At 37.4% G+C, this 25879-nt stretch overlaps 1 protein-coding gene across 2 annotated transcripts in view; it reads left to right on the forward strand.

Moving 5' to 3' along the window:
* Positions 1-16844, forward strand: part of LOC134531044 (DNA-directed RNA polymerases I, II, and III subunit RPABC3) — a 357271-nt gene extending 340427 nt beyond the window's left edge. For both annotated transcript variants that reach the window (XM_063366542.1, XM_063366543.1), the window contains exon 4: positions 16681-16844. In XM_063366542.1, the coding sequence (XP_063222612.1) occupies positions 16681-16798 (118 nt within the window). In that variant the 3' untranslated portion in view covers positions 16799-16844. The remainder of the gene's footprint in view (positions 1-16680) is intronic.
* The last annotated feature ends 9035 nt before the right edge of the window (positions 16845-25879 follow it).

Here is a 25879-nt window from a genome sequence, read left to right on the forward strand (position 1 = left end):
CTGTTCATCTTCATCGTTGTGTTCGTATATTTGCTGCGTTGTCCGGGTTTTGTTGACCGTCTACATTTACCGCTGTTGTTGAATCTGTCTCGTCGTGTTTGTCTGTGCTGTTATTTTTTCATGACGAAATTCCTTCCACGGAATTATTGTGCTGTCTGATATTTCAGTTTGTGTTCATTTATGCTGTCGTCGTGTTGTTCATAGTACCTGTTTAGGTTCATCGTTGGGTTTATATTGTTACAAATTGGGGCGAGAAAACTTGGTTCGTAAAGGATAGCCCAATTAATTTTTTTACAGTTTTATTAATTACTAATATCAACACCTTAAATTAAATAAGGGACCATTTTGACGAATTTCTGTCCGTAAATGTCTCACACCGATCAAATACACATTTACCAGCCCACTGGAGCTCGGCTCGACAATGGCGCGCTCCTCTGCCAGTCTGTTCGCTCACCGCAGTCCTCGACAACTACGTCACCACTCACCCACGCCGCGCCGCAACACTGTCGCTGCTGTCGCCCCGACTCGTTATTGAAGACTCTCGAGACACTCTCGCGGGTCACCCTCGCTGGTATCGCTACCAGAGAGTCTGTTCCCCGGTAGTCGCCGAACAGTCGCTCCAAAGCCGCCGCCCGGGTATCGCCGGTGGGCAGTGACTGTCCACCCACTACACTCTTCTCGGAGGCGGGGCCCTTTTATACCCGCGGAGGCCAGGTGTGGAAGCACCCAGAAGCCGCGGTTGACGTTACAAGTGTCACAGCCCGGGGACGCACCACAACGCCGAAATACCACAACGCCGAACGTACAATAACGCCGAAAACCATAACGTCGAATGCCAAATTGACTGCAACGCCGACAGCTAGGAAACTGCTACCACAACGCCGAAATACATTAACGCCGAAAAATGTACTTTCTAGGACTGCCACAAAGGTTAGGTAAGGTAAGGTTGGCACACAAATTAATTCAGTTGTTTTTCATTTTGCTCCTGTGGCCCCCCTCCCCGCAGCAACATTTTTCGGCGTTACTGTATTTCGGCGTTTTGTTACACAGCAGTTTTCTAGCTGTCGGCGTTGCGGTATATTTGGCATTCGGCGTTATGGTATTCGGCGTTATTGTACGTTCGGCGTTGTGGTAACGACCCTCCCAGACCCGATAGCGCACGCCTCGAAGAGACGACCCCATATTCTCCAGGCCTCCTCCAGACCGGCCGGGCTCCATGACTGAAGCGATGGATGCGCGGAGGAACGCTGTGATTGGCAGGCCGCTCGCACACCTCCCTCCCCGGGTCCGTGGTCTCCAGGACTCGGCGGCAGCCGGCGGCCAGCGTAATATATGTTTGACATTTAGGCTTGTATTCTTTGGGCTTATGTTTTCATTTTGTTATTTTGCATTTATTAATTTTTCCCATGACAGTGTGAACTGCAATGGCGTATGTCCAAGAAATTGTATGAAGCCCGAAACATTGGCTCAAGTGTACGTGTTTGCATTGTAGCAACAGTATTCAAATGGCTGTGTTTTGTGGAAGTGGCTATTCAACGACGGCGATTCTAATTCGTTCTTAACCAATCATTATGAGATGTTGTCAAGTAGTATTTCCGTAATTTTTGGGAGGTTACAATATGGTGATGGCGAGGTAAAAAAGAAAGAGCGACCTGACACGGAGACCTTGTGATGGGGGAAGGCGGCGGGCGAGGCAGTGTCAGGAACACGCCTGAGCACGCCTGCTCGCGGCTGCGCCGTGCCGTATCTCCGCCTGCAGAGCCGCCCTGCTCAACACGAGTCACTGCCGCGCGCGTCTGGCGAGCATCCTCCACCGGAGCGTTCAGCGCTCACACATTCAAATAACTCTTGCCGACCATCGTCACATCACTTGTGTGTGTTGCGTGGTGTTTTTGGTCATTTGACACTTTTCAGTAAAAGTAAATTAAATAAAATTGCATGTGTTACACCACCAAAGTTCATTATGAATACATATTTGACGTTTTACAGACGTCAGTACTTTCCGCAAATGAGTGCACGTTCGTGGTTAGACTGGAAATTCTTCCAGCATTAATGGGAAAAATTATTTAATCTGTGGTAAATTAAGTACTTTATTTAATTTAGTAAAATAACTTGTGTAGAGTGAAAACTTAATGTCTCGAATGAATTAGTAAAAAAAAAATTGAAATGGTTCAAATAGCGTATATCTCACAACAAAATTTGCAGTAACGCATACTTTGCAATGCGTTCATGTTCTTGAATGGTTCTTGCAGTCTGCAGTGGGGAAGATTTTTGCTACTTAATATTTTGACCATACGCCTTTTTTTTTTCTTCCGTCTGTCAAGTAAAAAACCTCAGGAATGGACACCATATATGTACAGACAGTATAGATTACTGAGAACTAGACAATATGAATAGATGTAAAATTACGTGATCAAATATTTGGCATAAGCTTGTTATCCGCGGAGAACTGTGTTTATGTATTCTTTTTTGTTCATTCGACGTAAAACAGCTGTTAAAATGATTTTAAAATGTAATAACCAAACATTGCTGCTGAGGCTTAAAAGTAAGTGTAGGTTATTTCTTATATTGATGGGACTTCCAAAAAACAAGTTGTTAGGGACGCGCCAATGGGTGGTGTATTTGTGTTAGTGAGGCGGAATGTTAAGTGCGACGGTCGCTGATGTAGCTAGCGCGGTGTCGCCTCTAAGGGCTGTTGACTAGAGCGCATCTTCTCGTTGTGCATAGGCCAACTATAATATCTGAGCGGTAACCGTAACATTAGACATATGGCAGGGAAATCAAGAGGTGTAATCAAATTTCCTTGGACACTTGTCAAGAATTGCTACTTTATATTTCATGCATTAAAAATTATTCTGAAACACCAATTTTGGCCATTTTCACTCTAATACAGTGTAGAAATTGAATCCAAAAACGGAACTGCTCTAAGCGTGATCTTTTAAATACCTTTCATAAAAAATAGTCTAGTGATTTTGTTTTTCAAATTAAGTGTTTTTCTTTCAAATCAAGTGTTTTTATTTCTTAAGCTCTGCACACCGTATGTGTCCGGGTAGGCGGGGGCCCTTAAACCTTTTCTTATTAATGGTTGTGTATAAATCTCAATCTTTGTTTTAGAAGTTATACTTCTTTAGGCGCGTTATAAAAAAATGAGAATTTTTACTATGTGCGCTTGGCGTTCAAAAAAAAATTACAGGATGGAAAAAGATTGCATATAAAATATAAATATGCTTTAAAATTATAAACTTAAGTTATTGATATTGAATACTGGTCCATATAACATTTATTGTGAATATTAGTGATAGAAATTGAGATTATAAACTTTTCAATGTATTTATATAATTGAGGTTCTGTTACCGCATGTATAATTGAATTGCATTATTAATTAAACTTTATCTAGATTATTGTACTAAATTAAATCAATTTTATTTACTAGTTTATATTAATATGGAATTCTGAGTTTATTAATTTTTTTAAATTTGATTGAATTCAATCTTTACCAACTGTATTTGTAATATCACTCCAGTCGTTATATTTTATTTCTGTTGGCGTGCAGAACAAGTGGTAGCTTGTAACGCGCGCACGCACGTACACGCAGCCATGTGATGAGAGAGGAAAGGCGAGCGACAGACAGTCCCGGGCACCTGGGCCCGCAGGTGGGTCGCAGCTCCACAATAGCCCCGCAGGGAGTGTATTTCCGGAGCGGCAGGTCCCGGCTTCAAGCCCCCTCGCCCCGCGCCGGGCAAATATAGCCTCCTGCTGTCGCCAGCCAGTGCGACATTCTTACAGCATTTCACACACGCACTGCTGGCAGGCCTCAGTTGCTGCTCTCTTCCTGCCATCAGCGCTGTGCTCTCCGGCCAAACATGCACCACTGGGGTCCCGTGAGCCGGGACGAATGTCATATAAAGCAGGCACAATTTCTTTGAAGGAGTTTTGAGTCCCTCCAAAACAAACGTCGACCATAGGGTTCCCGGGCCGAAAAAAGTTGGGAACCGCTGCCATGGGGCATTATAATTTTTACACACACCTTTAAAATGTACAAAAAATTGGAATATGTATTTTTTTTTTAAAAGCAGAATTGGAAATGACAATTTTGGAAATAAGTTTTCTTGTATGTTATTAATAGCAGAATCTGATATTACATTTTTATTTATTAGATGACGTGACTAAAATGCACCATCTTTGTTTCAACAATTTTTTTCTATTAAAAAATATTGATAGTTTGATTGTAGTGCATAATCAAATGTAAATGACAATTGTTTTGCATTATTATTTTCTCCCTAAATGACTAAAATTTTAAAAATACTGTCAATAGACACTATTTGATGGTCTTAGAAAAATCATTAAATATTACAATCTAATCAATATTTAATCTAACAATGGTATTACATTTTTATAATATTAACAAGCCTGTTAGTATCAATCTGACAACAGTGTGTGCCAGTTACTCTGTACTGCGTGAGACACACTATACTGAAGGACATTTCGCGTCTGTTCCTAGATACTTTGGTACTAACGGCTATAAGAATTAGCCTAGTATACGTTGGTGGCGAGCTAATAAGTGTTCTATGCCCTGAAGCCTTATATTTAAATTGGGATTTTTTATATTGGTAGTGAAATCCGTCATGGCTTTTGACAGCGTACGTCCACAGCGAGGTTGTTGAGAGCATTATTTTAAGTGGTGGTCTAATTTTAGATATGACCTTTCAAAATTAACAGCCTTTTAGGCTGGCTTGTACAGTCGTGGCTTGAGGTAAAGGTAGGGAGGCTGTGTCAGTTCTGAATCAATTAGCGTAATGCATAAGTAGCTTTTGGCACTGGCTGAAATCTACATTTCTGCTGTAGTGTAGTTATGGTGACAGTAGCGGCAAGCGTAAACTGTTTGTTACTATGCTGTAACAAGTGATTGAGTGGAATGACATTTATGCCTCATGTCAAAAAGGGGATGAATAGCTCAAAATGTAAATCATGCAATAAATTTAAAGAAATTTAAAATGGTGAGCAAACATTTATCCCAATTATAATTCGTGGCATCCTTCAAGATACAAAAAAATATCAGGCCACTTTAAAAAGGACTTGAATTTAAATCTAATGGTTTTTTTTCAGTATGTTTATATCCCGAGAGAGTAACGAGCAGTCTGTATGTGGTCAAATGCAGAGCTCTAGTTTGTCGTGTATCCCTTTGTCTTTACTGCACAGAGCATAATTGTATGCAGGTAAACACGTTTGTTGGTTGTCACGTGACTGCTTAACATTTTTTAGTGTGTAAATTATCCACCTGTCTGAGGTGGCTGCTAGAAAACAATCTGAAATAGCTGAAGTCAAATTGTATTCTTACGTGCGAGAGTTTATGCCTCTGCTTTGCAACGACGCACGAGAGATTTTTATGCGCATTACATTTGTTCTTGTAACTATATATTTTGTTCTATAATGTTTTTTTTTTTTTACGAACAGGAATATTCAGAGGTTTCGGCCTTACGGCGTCTGGCTGGCGAGTCAGGATCCCAGGTTCTGTTCCCAGCCGGGTTGTGGATAGTCCTTTCCCGTTAGTGTGTTCGGAACCGTAGCCGGTTTTCAGGACCGGGAGTTTAGATACTAGTCTTAAACGGAACCTATAATTCCCAATACTTTCGGTACCAGCAGTCGGAGATTAAAGTCGTAATACCTGGTTTTGATCGATTAAACAAGTTTTCTTGACCATAAAAAAACCTAACACAAATGTTATATTTTTTACTTATTTCAAAAAGTATTTACTAACGTGAACAAAACGAAATTTTTGGCTGTTAATATCGAGTCCCAAAAGTACCAAACGAACCGGGGATAGATTTTTTTTTCCTTTGTCAAAAATATCTGGCATTGCCTGTTGTGGATCGTAAATACGCGGGTCAAGGACCGGGTGTTGCCTTGTCCCTTCGCCTCCGTGCTGCGGAAGGCAGTAGCGAGCCACCGCAGGATCACTCGCTGAGCAAGCTCCGGTAGAGGGGCTGGAACCAGCCTCTGCGGCGGTCTGCAGGCAGAGCAGGCCACAGCTGCGTCTCCAACGGAAAGAATTTAACTAAATCTAATTTAGGAAATTCACTTATGAAACAACAAAAAATCGTTTTAACAAATATTACGCCAAGCAATATAGACCAAAGACGCCAGATTCCTATTTAAAAATCTTATTTAATCAATGCCGTATCGATATTCTGTCAGATGATTACAGAAATACTGGACTAAGATCCGAAAGTTAATAAAAAAAATGTTATAACCATTGCAAGGTTGCGGTAGCCGTTGCCATAGAGAATAGGTGGAAAATGTAAGCGGAAATCGCTAAAAAAAATTAATTAAAAATACACTAACACTAATTTTGAAAATGAGTCGTCGAGGTGCATACAGATTACCACCCCCTCCCCCTGGAGAAACCACTTTCCAAATTGCATGGCTCAAGGCTACGCGAATTGTAGGCACACACCCTTTTTTTTATTAATATAGGAAATTTTCCGTGGACTTGAGTATCCTCTTATCTGAAACCATTTGTGTGAATTCATAATATTATTTAGTACTAGTTGCGTCCGTCAGTTTCACTCGCTGTTTAACAGTTTAATTTAACGTTAAAAAAAACCGGCCAAGTATTTGCATTGCACGTCATCTGTGATATCTTTTTTTTTGTACCTAATCAAAACTTTGCCACTTGTACAGTATATATATATATATATATATATATATATATATATATATATATATATATATGGGTTTTACGAATTTCATTTTGCCACCTGCGAAATTCTCCGCTGTTCTGCATTAAGCCTTGTTTCTTGCTGTCTGGCTGTCTTCATAGCTCGAGATTTTTGTGAGCTCTGCGAAAGATTCGACTTGCGTTTGCGAGTCACGGTAAAAATAATTTCAGTCACCAATAAAATTTGTCTTTAACTTACAACCAAAAAGTAAATTGTTAAAGAAACTAATAACCATTATTAGCGCCGCTAGTTCGCTAGCCGCCGCGAGCTCCACTAAGCGGACGGGTCTCACCAAGTAGAAGGGTAGGTAGTGTTCAGACCTTCATATACGACTGTGTGGCGGACATAGAGAAATGACACTCATTCACTGTTTTTATGTCTGTGACCTATACAAATAAATTCACCTCTTTTTCACTCCATTAGGGATGGAAATTCAATGTAATGTGTGGCCTATGTGTTAAGCCAGGTTGTGAGCTAGCTGTGTGCCTAATCTCATCCAAATCCGTTGAGCGGTCCGGGCGTTATTGAGTAACAAACACGAGTGGTGATTGGACCGGCGCGGCGCCTGCGCTGCGGAGGACGACGGAGCGCATCAGCGGAGACCCGCGAGACTGGCGGGGTGCGCGTGGCAGTGTGGTTAGCTGGTTGTGTGCCTCTCACAGCCACTATCTGCACTGCCTCCCGCGCCCCGGCCGCAGCCTCGCCCCTGGCTGCACTTCAGCTGTTCGCTCGACTCGGCTTCACCCTGGCACGCAGTGATGATCATCTCCTAGAAGAAGCATGGGTGTACTCGCGGGGCAGCAACCCCTGGTATACCGCTTGCACTCGAAAAATCGTGACAGTGAAACGAGGTTCATGAACGTAAACGTCATAACTATGTGTTGTAAAAAACGTTCTGCAATTTTTTTTTTTTGTTTTCTGCCTATTGCATGCACATATGCCAAAATGTGGGCAGCGTACAACGTACGAGCACCGTACCCAGAGATGACTTGTGTCTGTTGAAACCCAAGCCCAAAACTATCGGACCACGCCCCTGAGTATACTAGTAGTTTGTATTTTTCTTGTAGCTCATTTGTGTTTCTGTACGTTGTATTACCTTTATTATTAGTAGTAATATTAGTTTTCTGGGACGGGCAAGGTTATCGCTGTTTATAATCTTATTAATTTTAATGACTATAGGTAATAACATATATCTAATATTATATAGGCTACATATATACTTGTTATAAGTATACTTGATTTAAAACAACGTTTAAAAAAATTCACTGACTCCTCAATATTACGTCATCTGTCTTCTCGCTACATATTGGCTTCTGTCTTATATTCTATCACTTATTATTCCTTCACTCATCATACGACTTATATTCACCAATCGTTTCTTTAATAATGTCAATCTTCAGTTCTGAGTTCTTCATCCTATTCTGTAAATTTGATGATCCTGGCTGAAAATGTATACCATCCTCCCGTTTGCTTCTGGATCTGCCTAGAATACAGTTACAAGCTGTAATTTACGTTGAAACACATGGTAGGTTAGGATCGTCTCACATTTCCGCCATTTTACGCCGTCCCCTGCGACAGTCGAGACTGCCTTTTCTTCGGCACTCGAATAGCCTCGCCTGGAAGCGTAGCCTCGCACCCAGACATCATTTCATACTCTTCTGGACCGCCAATCAGCAGCCTCGGAGACGAAGCAACGCTAGCCAGTGATCTGTGTTGCTGACTGCAGGAAAGGAAATGCTCGTAAGCCTGCCGAGCACGCGTTATGACTCCCGTGCAAGACTGTACATGTTCTTCTCAAGAGGAATTATCACATGAGCTGTACAGTGTTAAGGCGCTGCCTTGCCCATAGTTGGTTATTGTGTTTTGGTGTTAAGGGGCCCGCCGAGTCATGTGTGTATATGTGAGTGAGGCGCGATGATAAGTGCGACGCTCTCTGGTGTTTCTAGCGTGGTGTCGCCTTTAAGCACGAGGCTTGAACTGACGGCGCGGTCTTCTCGTCTTGTACAGGGCATCCGAGAAATTGGAGCGTTAACCACAACAGTATATGGTAGAGAAATATAAATGAAAGTGTAATGAAAGTCCATTCAATGTTTTAAATAATCTTTACCGGGTATTCCATCTCTAAAAATTATTATGAAAACACGTTTTTAGTCCTTTCTACTCTATAAATACAGTTTGGAAATTAAATGAGGAAACAAAACCATTCATCCCCTCTCAGTCTATTCTTAAATGCTTTTCGTAAACAGACGCCACTCGGATATCTTGCAGTTTTTAAATTGCGAGGTTTTCTCTGAAGCCTTCACACCGTATGTGTGCCGAGGTAGGCGGGGAGCCTTCATTGTAGGGCGATTACCACCGTGTTTTGCTATACAGAATGAGTCTGAAATCGACTGACCAACTTACTCCACACATGAGATTCTGTAGCATCATCGGTCAGTTCCAAGTCGTCTGTAATTCCCGAAAGGGACGAATCAAATCTTTGCTCGACAGGTTGAAAGTCTGTCTCATTTTTCCACTGAAAAGTGTCTCTAATATTTACGGGAATATTTTGAGAAAAACTAACCTCCGTGTCCTCTTAAGTCACATTTTCTGATTCACTGTTCACAACAGACTGTGCATCACTGTTATCACTCAAGTCACTGTCTTCGCCTGCAGATTCCCAGTTCGCAATTATTTCTTAGAGTTCTTTTTCACTATAAATCTTTCTTTTGCGCGATACCATAACTACGATTCACAAAATCACAGAAACCGAAGAAAAAAAGAGTTGAAAACATACACTTGACTTACAATCTAATGTTATACTCAAGGTTGGTATACGCCTTCGAAGTGGGAGCCGAACAAATGTTTTTTTTTTTTTTTTTTTGCAAATATTGAGGTTTTGAAATGGAACGCTGATCATGTAGGTAGTAATTTGTTTAATTAGAATTCTAAATCCACCGCAAAACTTGTAGATGCTGTAAAATGATTCCACTGTAATTATTTTTGTACCCACCCTTATTTCCCATTAATGTTTTAAGTGTTGAAACCCCAAATGTTGAAATTGTTTACTTTCAAGCTGTAAATAAAATTACTTAAAAGAAAAATGTGTGTTTCAGTACAGTAAGCCATCAAACCCTTCTGCTATATAATGTCAATGAATAGTTTTGTGTACACCTCTGCAATACTTTAATTTTCGATACATTCTATTTTCTTATAAATGCCGGCAGTTACGTCCTTAGATCTTTTTTACTTTATGCTCCGGCTAGGACGGGATAAAATCACAAGACCTGTTGCGAGATCATACAAAGCGAAACAACAATTTAATATGGCCAATTCAAAATGGCCAATAGTAAAACGTGGCTGCTAGAAGTTCGATTTATTTATGAAGAATTTAACGTAATTATTTATTTTCCATTAGGACTTTATCTTAAATCTCTGACGGACTTATTATTCAATAATTAAACTTACTCGTGCCCTCCAAATTCCGATGCAGTTCCCTGGGTTCAGCGTTCACGCTTCATGTCCCAGAACTGAATCAGATACTAGACGGTGTCGTGACCCTTCGAAGGTCGGACACGTCACTATGCCTTCAAGGCAGTCTCCTGTTTCCTCTCCGCACATGGTCCCTCGAGCAGGCCTGTTCAGTTCCCCGGAATCTCCCGGTCCACCAACCAGCACTCGTCGGGAAACTGAAGCTCCGCCCCCGCAGCCAGATGCCATGTTTGTGGGCACAGTTTTTATTGGCATCTCTTTGAATTTTTGTATTTGTGACGTATGTTGGTAATAGTTCATCATTTATCTCAGTTTTGTACTTACATGCAGGTGTTGTATTGTAGTGCATTGTGTGTATTGTTATTTATTAATTTACCTTTCTTTCTAATATCTCCATTAGGCATTACTCAATATTCTATGTCTTCATAACTTTTTCCCGCCATTTACTCTGTAGTTGTTTATTTTGTTAGTATTTGTTTTTGTATTTATTTGCATCGTTGTAATTGTTTGTATCTCTGTATGGTGTCTACCACCTTGGCCCTCCGCTGTTGGTAGTCATGTAACAAATTGATTTCTTAAATCATGCATATTGTTTGTATGACATTTTAGAAAACATTTGTAATTTAATTTACGAATAGTCTCGGCATACAGCTTCCCCACTGTCCAGGGGGAGAGAGGCCCTCGCAAGCAGACAGCAAAACGTCCCTTGGCAAATGGATAACTTAAGAAGGATTCCATTCGGCCAAGCTGTAGTGCATAGATTGAATTACTGAATATTTAAAATGAAATCGTAAATTAAAACACATGATGAATTCTCCGATATCTGTAAGTACATTAATAATAACAAATAAAATACATGAGATGGCCTATTATAAATATTACCCCTTAATGTTAATCTCGACTCTTTCCTTTGGAAGCTAGAACATGCAATAATAAAATGCTCACATTGTTTTTCATTCTCCTTCTCATGAGTGCACTGTGTTCATGGCCCGAAGCTGTAAGTAAATTCAGTTCGTAAGGTTCGTGTTGCTTGATAAAAACAGCATAGTCACGATCGTTGGTTGTCCATGAAAACGCTTGCCCATGAAAGGTGTAAGAAAAGAGTGCATTGCCATGTCGTCAGTCGGAGTGGGACATGTAGGTCCATAATGGATCAAATTTGTTATTGTTTAGTTCATTTATCGCAGTTAGTGTTTCTCTCAGAGGAATATTAATGAAAATTGAAGCTCCCATCATGTGGCACGCAGTTTTTGTTTTGGATAAACAGGCAATCTGTAGCACGCCCGTATATAGTTGGCTGCGTGCGGAATTGTCGGGATATCAAATACTTAGCTTGTTTTATTAAGGCATTTCGTTTTTTGCTGTCTCGTCTTTAATTTTTGTTAGTTTTATGATTCTTATTTACTATTTCAGGTCGTTCATTACACGTTGTGTTATTTTTCGATGTATTTCTTTGTCTTTGACTTTATTCTGTGGAGTTATTTAGGCTTTTTCTTACTACAGCTAATATCGGCTTGTTCATTTGATTTGTTCACAACTACTCCCTCCCTCTTCATTTTTTTTACCAATCCAGAAATATTAACTCTTTCTGAATAATAACTTTGTTCGTTAACCCGATGAAATAAACTCACGCAATCATTAGTTTCTGTTAGTTCACAGAACATAATTTTACTTTATTTCTGCACGATGTATTATTATGGGTTGCCACCTACAAAAAACTAAGGTTTGTGATCTTCGGGGAGCGAGTCGTTAGTCGAGAATGTATGGCTGTTAAATACAACATTTGAATGTATTTTTGTTAATGAATAATCACTTTTGTTGTCTCGTGTTTAGTCTTTACGAATGGAAGCTCTTGCCTGGCAGCATTATTATGCCATGCTAGCTAATGCCCGGCAGCATTATTATGCCATGCTAGCTAATGCCCGGCATACGTTGCTATTCCTCTTTGTTTTTTTTTTTTGTTTTTTTGTAATCTGTTTGAAGTACACACACACAGCATCTCTGTCTCATCATGTCCTTTTATAAATCTCACTATATATATATCCATATCACAACCTCGATATCTCTGTTTCTATATCTATATATCTTTACATATCCCTCGCGCTTTCTGTCTACTCTATAACTCTCTAAATCTCTATTATGTCTATATCTTCCAGTTTATGTCTTCATCTTTACAAAATAATAGACGAACACACATTCATTGATGTATATTTTTTTACCTATCTATATTTTATCTACATTTTTACCTGTCACTGTGCGACATAGATATATTGAACGCCCGTATTTGAATGCAACGTTGTATCAAAATTTCAAAGCAATCTGTGAAGAACTTTCTGAGATTTAAAATTCTGAAGTAAGAGAAATGTGTGCTTGGTGGTATTTTAAGTTAATTTTTGGAGGTTAGTCCAGTTATATTTTTTGTTATTTTTTCAGTGTCCTTGAATTGAATAGCAAATGGTTACGGCTTACGTCTAGACGCCATAAAAACGGGTGGCGGAGGGGGGGGATAATGGTGCAGTGACAGAATGAATGGGTGAAATAACTGGTTAAAAGAAGCCACAAGCTCGCGGCAACGTCCGCCACGTTTCCCACTTGCGAACAATCTGGGTTTGACCCAGGGATCGCCTTGGAGGGATGAGTGACGTGACCTGCAGCTTGTTTCCGCGCTGCTGAACCTCGTGCAGTGGAGTCCGTCTGATTCAACTACTTTCCACTTTTAATTACACGTTGCCGGTGTCGCGACGGGACACTACGAAACCATGTTCTTGCTTGGTTAAGTTAGCAGTGAGCTAAGCAAATTACAGCTCGATGTCTTTAACGTTTCATTAAAAGTGTAAGTACTGTTAAAATTAATGTCCACAGAAAAACTACTGTGCTCATCACACTGCCCTGAGTTACTTGCCCCTTGCAACAGATATTTAGTCAACTCCAACGATAACTGTGACATCTAAATAAAGCTAAATAAATTTATCTTAAAATATGATAGTCATGGAGTATCCAGTAGTATTTACTTTTATCTTGAAGTTTGTTTTGTAATACATTTATTTATTTGAAATGTTAAATAGGACTTTGACAGGTTATGGCGCAAAAAAATCTTTATTAGTTGTGATTCGCATTTTTTTAAAATAATATAAATAACGTCAAATTAAAAATTCTATTTGTGGCTGTAGTTTTTATTCAACTCTATATGTTGTTTGTGGCTTGCTCTAATACGAAAGTGATGAAAGAGTTAAATAATTTTTTTTAATTAGAAGTAAGTGTATGCTGTATGGTTTTGGAACAACGTGCGTAACCTATAAGTACAATATATACGATAGCAACTGTGATCGAGACATAAATAAGATTTCAGTTGCAAATATAAGAATATATATATTTCATATACTAAACTATTTCACATCAATATTTTCTTAAATTTAAGGAATATTTAATATCATAAACCATTTGTTTCTACAAACTCTCAGTAAGACACTTCGGCCGTATGTGTTTTTAATTTGATTTTTCCTCACTGTGTTGCAGTTAGAAGCAGCTGTTTAATCCAAAGGTAACCGATGAATGAATTAATTAATTAATTAGGCGAAGTAGCGCAGTAGTGAGTCACTACTCTCATCCGGGTTTGGCCATCATGACCCAGTCTCTTCAGGCAAGAGTTGGACTGTTCTTGACGACAGACAATGATCAGTCTCTTACCTGATATGTTCTCTCGTGTCTCTGGTGACCCCTGTTGAGACGTAAAGTACAATCAATAAAAAACATAATTATATAAGCCAAGTCTAAAGTTGAGCACGTAATGAGATTCTGGTGTCATACTAGTAACTTGCACCTCGACAGGAGTTTTGAGTGTAGAGAAATAGCGCGAAATAACTACAGTTCATTCACGCTAGTACAAACACGTAAGAAACAACCGTTTAAAAAATGATCACTACATTCAATTATTGGAATTGATGAACATGTTCATTTTGTGTTATGGACCCTACCAACCAACGTATGTAAAGTGCTTCATTTTTAATTCTTTACCAATAAAATCGGCATTTCCTTTTATAGTACTTGAAAGCATCAACCTTTTTTTACAATGACGTAACAATGTTGTAAGTGTTGGCGCATGCATGCAGGTCACTAAGCCTGGGGCGCGGGGCGGAAGTGATCTGAAAGTAGATCTGAGGGCTCTGGAAGTCTCGTTTGAACAAGCACGCACCAGCTATAGTGCATTGCAGCTTAACTGAACACTAACATGTTTGCCAACTGTTTTATTTATCTTAGTGGGCGGTTAATATATGGAACTACGCGTCCCAATATGTCTTCGGAACAGACGTAAGCCAGGCTGTGTGGTTCAGCTATGCGCAGTAGGTGACAATCATTATTGTATAAGTGGGCTCAGGTGTTCAGATTAACTGGAACGCTCTACATGTGTTCTAGTGACTCGTACACGCGAACAGGACGTCTGAAAGCTCGTCCTTGAAGGCCAGCTAATTCCTGGCCGCACGAGAGCTAAGTAGTTAAGAGCATTTAGAAATTGGAAACAAGTGTTATTTATACGAAGAAATCCAGCATCTTATACATGTTTAAGGTATGGGTAGATCCATGTAGATCCAGCTATAAGTTGGGGGGAGGGGGTAAATTTCTAAATGACGTGAGTTTATATGTTGTGTGTGTGAGTAAATTTTGATGCGAGATTTGGTTATTTCTCAATTAGGTTTTTACTACTGAAGTAATTTCGATATATTTTGAAACGGGAGAGCGCCAGCGAACTGGATCAACACGTTAACACGTAAGCTATATTACAAAAATTTCAGCCTGTAGGAGGTGAAATAGGGTAATTCAGTTTTATATATATATTATTTAATTATGGGACATATTGGGTAATATAAACAAGGAGTGCAATTCTCCACTTCGCCAAGCAAAATGTGTGAAACTATGGAGTTTTGCTGTTGCTCCTAAAGCTAACACTATAATCGTTATAAATTTAAAATATCGCGATTACCATAGGATTTAATGCTAAATTAACGGGACTATATATATATATATATATATATATATATATATATATATATAGGCTAACTGTGAAAGTTCGAATCTTTGTTGCTCAATCACTTTGTTATTAGTAAACATACCAATTTTGTAATAGAGGTAGTCTACATAGTTGAATATTTTTAAAATAAGAGAGAAATCTAGAATATTAAATTTTTTCGTACAACTATTATAAGTACAAAATTTAAAATATCGTAAAGATTCCAAGTGATGCAAACTTAGATTTCTGTAAAGGAAAACATTTTCAGTTTTTCGTTCAGTTCTAAACTTTTTAATAATTAGAAGAATAGTTATTCTTAAGGCGCCACTTAATTTAATAATTAAGGTGTGTTCCGTTCATTTAGCTGTATTTAAAATGCCATATTCTTACACTTCCGTTTTCTATCTTATACAAATCTTACTGGAGCAGTCTTAATATTTGTGCTTCATGATACGCTTATCTCCAAGGTATACATATCTCTTTGGCGTTACAGTCAATGATGAACGTAACTCATATATATTGTGCGCGTGTGTGATTATACTGGATGTTGGTTATATACACGTCGAAACTGGGTTCCTATACGAGACATGTATAGGAGGCAGAAATGTCGGGAATCACAGGTCCGTGTCAGGACCGTGAGAGATATAGGGCATGGTTTGGGAAGGAGGAGGGGGGGGGGCTTTTAAGTTAGATGTCTTTAATGCTTGGGTTCACCCTGATAAGGAAAAAAATTAAAGTTGATTGTAAATAGCATTATTAGGAAACCTTACAAGTTAAGCTGTATGTGTAGATCACGTTTGTATTTATAGCTGCACTAACGTCAAGTCTTAAGAATTTTTGAAGTTAACACTTTTTTAGGCACGTTATAAAAAATGAGTATTTTTTTTTTTGGATACGTGCGCACCATGCAACAAAATTTTCATAGGATGAAAAAGAAAGCTACATACAAATAAACATGATATATGCGCTCTTAAATCTTATACTTGAGTGATATCGAATACTGTTCCGTATAATTTAAAAAAATATATTTATGGTTAATATTAGTGATTGAAATTATGTTTATAAACATTTTAAAATGTGTGATATTATTACTTACTGTGTTTAATTAATTTGCATTATAAATTATTGCATTATTTAATAAATAATTATAATTAATTATAATTAACATTACGCATATTTATTGATTTAAGTTATCTCGATTGCTGTACTAAATTAAATCATTAATTTTATACAGGTGTGTATATTAATATTGAGTACTAAGTATTTAATTTCTTTTAATTTTATTGAATTTATTCTTTACCAACCGTATTTATAATTTCACTCTGTCATTTTATTGTTTATTTCTATTATTTGCATGCAGAATGAGTTGTTTGTTACCGCGCCAAGTGAGTGTAACTCCTAGCGGATGACGGGGGTTGAGAAGCTGCAGATGCAACAGGAGGGGGCGAGGGCGAGTGTGCATGACGCGCCGGGCTCGTGTTGCAGCGCGGCGTACGTGTCGTACGGCGGCCTGCTGATGAGGCTGCAAGGCGACGCCAACAACCTGCACGGCTTCGAGGTGGACCAGGCCATGTACCTGCTGATGAAGAAACTGGCCTTCTAGCCCCGCGACCCGTCTCCCCCCCGCAATAAAGCACTCTTTTTCCACACGTCCAGTGTTTCATTCGCCGTTCTCCTCTTGTTCCCTGTCACGTATCGAAGTTGATCCTTCATCATCCGTGTAGGTATACAGGATGAATCTTCAGCGACAGGTTCATCACAAAATAAGTTTAAAACCTTACATACGACCTATGGTCTAAAGTGCTTGTAACGTCTTTGAAATAGGGGCTGAAATTGTAAATACTAGAGAATGATTTAAGATTGAACACTGATCGTCTCAATTGTGTTCCATTGAAGTTCTAAAACCATCGCTATATTTGGGGCGGTAGAAAAATTATTTCTTAGAAATAATTGGGGTAATGTGGAAAATTTAAGTGTTATTACCAATTATTTCAATGAAATAATTTTGGTGAAGACACAATTTTTGAACTTCATTCAATTAAAAATAATCCAATTCTTAATTATTTACAGTGAAATTGTTGTTCATGCCCACCTTCAAGGGCGTATACCAGTCTTGGGAAATACTTAAGAACAAAGCCATATAAAGGTTTTCAGCTTATTTTGTGATTAATCTGCACCTGAAGTAGTCGGTCGAATCCACTCATTGCGTATACACGATAATGCTATAACGATGAAATGATCAACTTGGGTTTCTGTTGTCACACTGAAGTTACAAAACTAACTATGAGGAACTTTATTGCTTTGTTAAATAATTGCATAGCATGTTCTATTCTTTTTGTATTTTTGTCTTTATCCCCATACTTTCAGACTAATGTCGACGTACAGTAATCTCGTCCAACGCGTATTTTCTGTGCCAAAATGTAAGTGCCATAGCACAATATTTAAATTAGATTTCCATTGCTGTGCGTGATTCTTGCACTGCCGCTTACGGGAAAATGCAGTACTTGGTAATCCTTGATCCTATAGGAGTCAGTCTGAAGAAGTAACCACGAGAAAACTAACAGATGCGTCTGTGGCATGAACAAGATGAAATACAATAAGTTTAAATGTGAATACTATATCCGTCTGTATGAGTGTCTAAAACAACTTAAACTCCCAGACCGTATTTCAAGCCGCTTTTTATTTACACTGTAAATTTTTTTTTGTAAATTGACCCTTTGTGTTTGTTTTTACATTTTTGTCATGTCATTCGGAAAAACACAGTTTGTCAAATTTTACACATTTTTGTGCAAATTTACTGCGTCCTGTAATTTTTCACTAAATGTCGGTTTATATTCTAAAAATCCTTTTTTTTTTTTTTTGTAAAAAAAACACAGATTCCGTGTAAATTAACGGCTCTTTTAAAAAATTTAAATTACATATAAAAACGTTTAGTAATTTTACATTTTTTAGTGTAATTTTTAAAAACAATTGCAGTGTGTGGATTTTTACCCAAATGTTTCTATACAACCAGACAGTTCTAAACGCTTTGGTAAAAAGTACACAAATGTTAATATTTTATTTAAATAACTTATGTGTTAAATAACACTTATTTAAGTGTAAAATTACACATACAAAAGTTAAATTAGTCAACGTATTTATTTTCAGTACATTGGAGTAATTTCTTTACACATTTACATCATTGTAACATTTCTTACAGTAAATTTACCCGCGACCAAGTAACTACAAAAAGGCACTATATTTTACTATTCACACGACGAAAAAACATATTTTTACGTTAGGTTACGAAAGACGTATTCCCACATCTTCATGCTGGTTGTTCACAGTGGTCATGAGGTTAAACAACTGGCTTAATAATTTATTATTAGTGGGTTCAATCCTCCGCTAATGCACTCAGATTATAGGAAGTAATTACTTAATCGTCAAATATTTAGAATTAAATCCACAGTTAACGTGGTTTAATAACAGCTGTAAGTTACAAAAAAAGTAAATTTTTGGAAGTAGTGCAAAATAATATGTCCAGTGTTGTTGTAATTTTATTAAATGATGCTGTTAAATTACCTGACAGCTGTACATTTACAATGCATGCATTTGCAAATTTATATAACACTGAGTAAAAATACACTAACAACTATGGCATTTACCAAACCATTGTTATTGTATACTAAATGTATGTGGTAACAGTGACTCCGCCGATTTTAATGCAATTTTACACCTACGGTCGTGTTTTAATTAAAAATACAGCAACATGTAGGGGTAAACTTACAATATCATCGGTGGAGATTTTGCTGCCCCGTTCATTTAGTGTAAAATTATACAATTTTCTTTACAGAAACCAAGAAGAAACTCACTCCACTTCACCTATGCCTCTTGGAGTTACTGTCGGCTCGCAACTCACCAACTGCTTAGACTGGCGTTTAAGTTGCGCCTGTCATGAGATCGGTGTGAAAACTTGCCTTATAACCTCTGAAGTGTCGTCCTCGAGCCACAGCAAATGGTTCTAGCGTAGGATTACGTGCGAGGGATCCGTGGGTTGGCGTGCATTTGAGTGGCGTGTTTAACTGTAAGACAATGTTGAGTTCAGTTTGTAAGCCGTCCCGCAATCTGCCAAACAAAATAAACAAGGCAATAATATTTGAATAAATATTGAATATAGAGAACGTTTTTGCATATTAGTAAATTAATTAATACAATCTCGGAAATGCATAGCACTGAGCCATAAGCTGGTAAGTGTATCGCTTTTCACCAGGAAGGTGCCCGCGGTATATCGCTCTTAGAAGACACAACTGTCATAAGTTCTTATCCACTGTTTTCCGTATAGCCCTTCGACACTTTCGAATGTGGGGTGGGTGCCTTAACTTATTTAGTAACTTAACTTATTTAGTAACATTTTTGATGATTTTCCAGAAACGCTAATACATCTCAAAAATTTAGTTTTTCCTAACCAAGAAGTCAAAAATAAATAAAACCTATCGAAAGAAACCAAGAAATATCTTAAATTTTTAATATCCAAAAAAACTAAATGAGCGCCTTTTAATAATCAACTAATGAAGCTCCATATTTTGATTTTTCTACGAACTGTATGTACTAAGCTGAGAAGACTCCTAAAACTTTAAATTAAGATAAGGTTTTTGTTTTCCGAGAGCAGATTTTGATTAAATAAAGCCTTTGTGTTTCCCCAAGCTACGCTCGGTTACCTGTGAAAAACCCATGAAAATTTGTCTCCTAGTTTTGGAGAGTAGCTTTTTCAAATAAACAAAAGTTTTAAATATAGTCTTCTTGAATTCTGTTAAACTCCCTACTTCACCCGCAATCAGATTTTGCCAAATATTTTCAACGTACAGACATGGCGGTTCTACAGTTTCCTTATAGTATATTGTTGGCTAAGCAGCCACGTTTATTGTGTCCCCCACAGCGAGGGAGCTAGAAGATGCTTCAAGAAGTGAGGTCCTGGCTCGCAGCAAGCAACATGCAGTCAACACTGCAACACTGCAACGTACGAAATCACACTTAGTGTTTAAATTAATCATTTGTTTTCGTTTTTCTTTGTCAATACACTGTAATTAAAGGCGCACATTCAATTTTAAAAGGGTAAAATATGGGTTTATTAAATTTACAACTACCAAGCTACAGCCAAAAAAAAATGTATCCTCCAATTTATGTAGACAAAATAGCTTTAATTTACATTAGGATATGAAATTATTATTCCATATACATAATGATTTATTAGTGTTCACGATGGATGAGATTGAATAAACTAGACTAGCAATCATAAGGTTGAGTGTTCGATACTCTATTCACATTATTATAAGTGTTTACTTGACAATTAAAAAACGCTCTTAAGTACGCTGTGGTTGCTAACAGCTATAAGCTACAAAGAAGAAAATATATACTGTAAGTATTTTAGATTAGGATGATTTTTATTACCAACTTATTCAACTACAAAGTAAAATTTACTTACCATTACTGCAAGGGGTGGAAAATAACCGGGGATGAAAGACAAAGTCGTAACTCCCTTAATATGCACACTATTAAATCCGTTAGAATTGTTTGTAAACCGTATTAAATTGTATTTAAAACTTTGGTCTGAATCATTTTTTATACAACTAACCATAACTCCAAGTGGTGGATAAAACAAGGGTTGGAAGACAAAAAAAAATTAACTCCCTTAGTAAGGACACCATCTAATCCGTTCAGATTGTTTGTAAATCTAGTAAATTTATCCAAAAAATTTGTCTGAAACTATTTTTGATAAACATTATTGCAAGAGGTTGAAAAAACCTGGGGTTGCAATCAGAAATTAAATGAAATTTCCTTACCAAGTACACTACCGAATCCATTCTTATTTTTGTTTAACTTTGTAAATATCTACTAAAACTATTGTTAAAAATAATTTTTTATTTAACCAACCATTACTGCAAGGGATGGAAAAAAACAAGGTTTTAAAGTAAAAGAGATCATTACTTTTTCCTTTAATATATTTATCTCGGATCCGTTATAATTTTTTGTATGAATCCTAAACTTCATCTAAAACTTTTGCTCAAACAATTTTTTATGAAAGAATTATTACCGTAAAATCAGGGGTAGAAATAAAAAACAAAAGTTTTGAATATCAAATTCATTCAAATTTATTTTAAACCATCTTAATATTATCTTAAACGTTGGTACAAAGCAAATTTTTATTCGACCACGTTATTAGTGCAAGGAAAGAAAAATAGTGTTTGAAGAAAAAACCATTCCCTTATTTGGCATATAATATCAAAATCCGTTCTAAGTTATTCAACGGTGGATACACTTAATTCAAAATAGTCTTAATATTTTCGCTGCATGGAAAATGAGCAAATATTTAATAGATCATTTTTTAATATTGGCGAACATAAATATGTACATTAGGTTCTTAAAATGTTCCAAAAGTTTACAAAATATTTCCAGAAGAAATAGGTACTTCTAAATCTACCTACGCCTGGAGGCTGTGCCGAAAGGGATATTTTTTATATACTTTGTATTAAAATAATTAATATTTACAAACTTTAAATCAACATGAGCCTAATTCAAAACAGTCGAAACACACCTTGGCTACAGGTGTAAATGACATCCAGTTTCACTGTGTGCGGTGAGTGAACAAAGTCGCTTACTGCCCCTTAATCGTGCCCTCCTGTAGCTGGGACATTGTCACACTGTCTCACGTTTTAAAAGTTTTAAACAAAGCCCAGCTAACACATGCTCGACTTACTATACCACTCAGTGTGTGCAGGGCACCAGTAGTTGGACCCTTACACTCTCGTCTAGGACGTTTTATGGTGTGGTAGTGAACGTTGGCGATTAATTTGCATAGGAGTGCATGCAATTTGGAACAAACTATGGCTATGAATACTGATAAAAAGTTTCACATTCAATTTACGAAGAACGCTGGTTATAAATTATCCAGACGTCTTCGTAAATTTATGGTTATCTTTGTAAGTTTACGGACATTACCTTCGTCATTACATAGAACTCGGGGGTCAATATACGACGTAGATTCTACTGATATTCATCCGAAATAACTAAAAACTGTTCGTTTGAGTTAAATCCTTCGTTGAAAAGTCTGTAAGTGTACTGTAATTTCTAAAAGTGTTAAGTATACAAGGTATTTCCGAACGAAAAATCCTATGAAAGAAAATAAGTGACGTTAGAGAGATGTGTGTGAGCTTATAGCAAACAAAATATAAATTAATAAAAATCAATGAACATGTAGTTTTACAGACCGGATGAGTTAAAATTCGGCCGAAAAACTTAGGTGGCAGGTCCATTTCAAAAAAATCCCTTTCGGCACAGCCTATAGGCGTAGGTAGATTGCGAAGTACCTATTTCTTCTTAAAATTTTGTGGAAACTTCTATAAACCTAGAACATTTTAAGAACTTAGTGTAGCCTACATAACATCCTATATTTTGCCAATATTCAAAAAAATATCGCTTTAACATTTTCTCATTTCATCCAGCGAAAATATTTTGAATGTTTTTTTAACTTAATACAGCCAGCATTGAATGCCTTAACGAATTTCATATTATGCCTTCTATGGTAATTATACTATTATTTTTTACCTTCTAACACTATTTTTCATTCCTTGCATTAATACGTGGTCATACAAATTTTTTTTGGACAAAGGTTTACGGTAATATTAAGATGGTTATCGTTATGAATAAATTCCGACGAATTGGACACTAATAAAATTTTAATTTTTTTAAATTTCAACCCCTGTTTTAACATTAATAGTTTCTTTCATCAAAAATTGTTTCCGACAAAAATTTTGGATATAAATTATAAGATTTATAAACAATTTGAACGTATTTTATGATGTGCCTGCAAAGGAAGTTATGATTTTATTCTTTTTTTTTTTTTTTTTTTTTTTTGTCCTTCAAAGTGATATTTTCCTTATGGCAGTTACAGCACTTTTTCTGTTTTTCAAAATACCGTTCCACTTTATACCCCTTTGATCAAATATTGCCCATTAACGAACTCTACTGAGATTTTTCACTACTTGATATTATGTATCAGTTTGGAAGTTATTTGTGAAAAATTGCGGCAGTTATCTTGTCCACAAAATTGTGATATACGATACATACATACATACATACATACATACATAAACTTTTGAGTTGATAGTTTTAGGATCTATGAATTGCAAACATGAACTTATGGTCTAAAGTCGTATGAATGTTTTTTTTTCTTCTTATTTTTCCGTGATGTACCCGCAGCCGAAGATTGTCCGTTGACTTCGCACTCATTTTGTACATATGTACAATTGGAAGGAAGCACTTATTTATTCCAAGACAATGAACAGGCTTGTGTCCAAATAAAACTATGAAATATTCTCCATGTGGATGGATCTCCAGTTTAAAGTAGTATAACACTAGAGTGCATTCAACCAATTACAATACAAACATAAAGTAAGACTTCAATACTGACAATAAGTCGCCATCTTGGTTTCTTAAGATATTTTAGAAGTCTTAATGTCGAATTTTGTTCGAGGCTTCACCACAAGCTGCTGACATGAACTTCGCATGCTTCAGTTGCTGTCAAAGCCAGGTTCAGCACAAGTGGGAAATGGAGCAACATTGTTGCGAGCCCGTGGATTTCATGTGTTTCATTCATTGTGTCGTTGTTCCACCCTTTCCACCTCACATAGCATCATCAGTCTCTGAATACAGTATGTCCATAAAATAATGTCCCAGTTATAAACTTTAAACAAACATGACTTGTTTTCTCGCTTGCAGTGCTACCTATGCAAATGGCGACTCCTGGGCGTAAATATTTATGTGTTCTGCAGTTTGCTAAGAGTGAATCCGTAATTTAAGTTCAACGTGCGTTTCGTTTTGTACGAGATTGGTTGAACGTCCAAGTCCCTGACCGTTGGATTGATCGTAATGACAGAGCTATTTTTCGCTGGCCTCCACGTTCACCTAACATAACGAGTAGTATATAATAGGGGTTCCGAGATCAGGCCTCAGGCGGTGGAGCCGAGAGCCGGCTCCGCCATATTGGATTGTGACGTCACGGCGGCCATCTTGGATGGTTGTGACCTTGACCTTTGACCTTGACCTTGAATTTGATCCTCAAAAATCGCACAAATACACAAATTAAAAATTTCTCATTTCGAGGGAAAAATTTCTCGTTTCGAGGGAAAAATTCCCGTTTTTAGTCCTTAAAAATCCCAGCGGCTGAAAATTCCTAAAACTGGCTTAAGCATCCTTAACTCAAGCCTCAGTTAAGCCATTTCTAGGAATAAGGATACCATGACCGCCATCTTGGATTATGTCGTCACCGTTGCAATTTTCGTTACGGTCGCCATCTTTAACTTTTTTATTATCCGATTTTAATAAAAAAAATTAAAATTTATTAAAAAAATTCAAATAATAAAAATTTAATAAAAATATTTAAAAAGCATACTTTTTCGACACGGAGCTCGGAGTCCTCGGTTCGAACCCGACGAATGCAAAAAAATAAAAATGACGACCGATCCTTCCCTCGTGGTGGGTGCTGGCAGACTGACTCCCACCACTTTTTATCATCATCTAGTATGACGTCATGGCCGCCATCTTGTCTTCGATGCTGGAAGCCATCATCATTGTATCGTCGGCTAGAGTGCGCCGATGACATGTTAGTTTAATTCGTATCCGCTAGAGTGCAGTAATAATTTATTACTGTGACACCCGCCATCTTGTCATTTGGCCGCCATCTTGAAAATCCGTAATTATTTAGCTAGAAATTCGGGAAAAGTTCCAAAATTCATTAAATAAATCACTCATTAATTTACATATTGATTCGATCGATTCCCGTCCTCGGTTCGATACCCGATCGTTGCAATAATGTTTAATCTTATGTAAAAAAAATAATTTAAATAAACCATGTTCAACATTCGTAAAGAGACTCTAAATCCTCTACGACCACTATCCTATCAGACATCAAGACCACCATATTGGAAATGTGTAATTTTAATGCTAGAGATCCGGGAAATAGTTCAGAAATCATTAAATAAATTTGTAATCCATATAATGATTGATTGGATCGACTAAGGTCCTTGGTTCGATCCCTGGCCGATACAAAACAACTTTAATTTAAAAAATACTAAAAAAGTGTTAGGTTTGAGAAAATAAAAACACCACAAGTTCTTTTAAAAAAAATTTATTACATAAATTCAATACACTACTACAAGTACAAAAAAATACACAGACAAATTACTAAAGTTTTGTGGATTTCTCGACATCTGCATCTGCCACCCACGAATTAAAGCGAGGTGGAAAGCCCCGCCACTTGACGTAGGACCGTCCATTTCTTCATTTTATAATCTTCTCCACCAAGTACGTATCGGGATACAACGTAGGCTGAATCTCTTCGGCATAGAAGCCTCCATGGATAGGTTTGTGGTCCAAATCTTCGAGGTAGTAGGTCCTAGGCTCTGATTCACGAATATGTGTCACACGGAAAAGTTCGGGACTCCAGTTTGCAGTGAAACCTTTCTCGAAGATACCTTTCTGCTTGGAGATTCGCACAATGTCACCGACGTTAGCTTTACGCTTTCGTGGATCTTTCTTCTTCGTGGTGGAAAACACTGTTTGAAGCAGGCGATTGTCCGTTACGTCCTTTGGCTTCATTTTCGTGGTAGAATGCACCGTGGAATTATACTCGCTTATTAGTTTCGACAAG

This window comes from Bacillus rossius, chromosome 3 (assembly GCF_032445375.1).
Source record: "Bacillus rossius redtenbacheri isolate Brsri chromosome 3, Brsri_v3, whole genome shotgun sequence".
NCBI lineage: Eukaryota > Metazoa > Arthropoda > Insecta > Phasmatodea > Bacillidae > Bacillus > Bacillus rossius.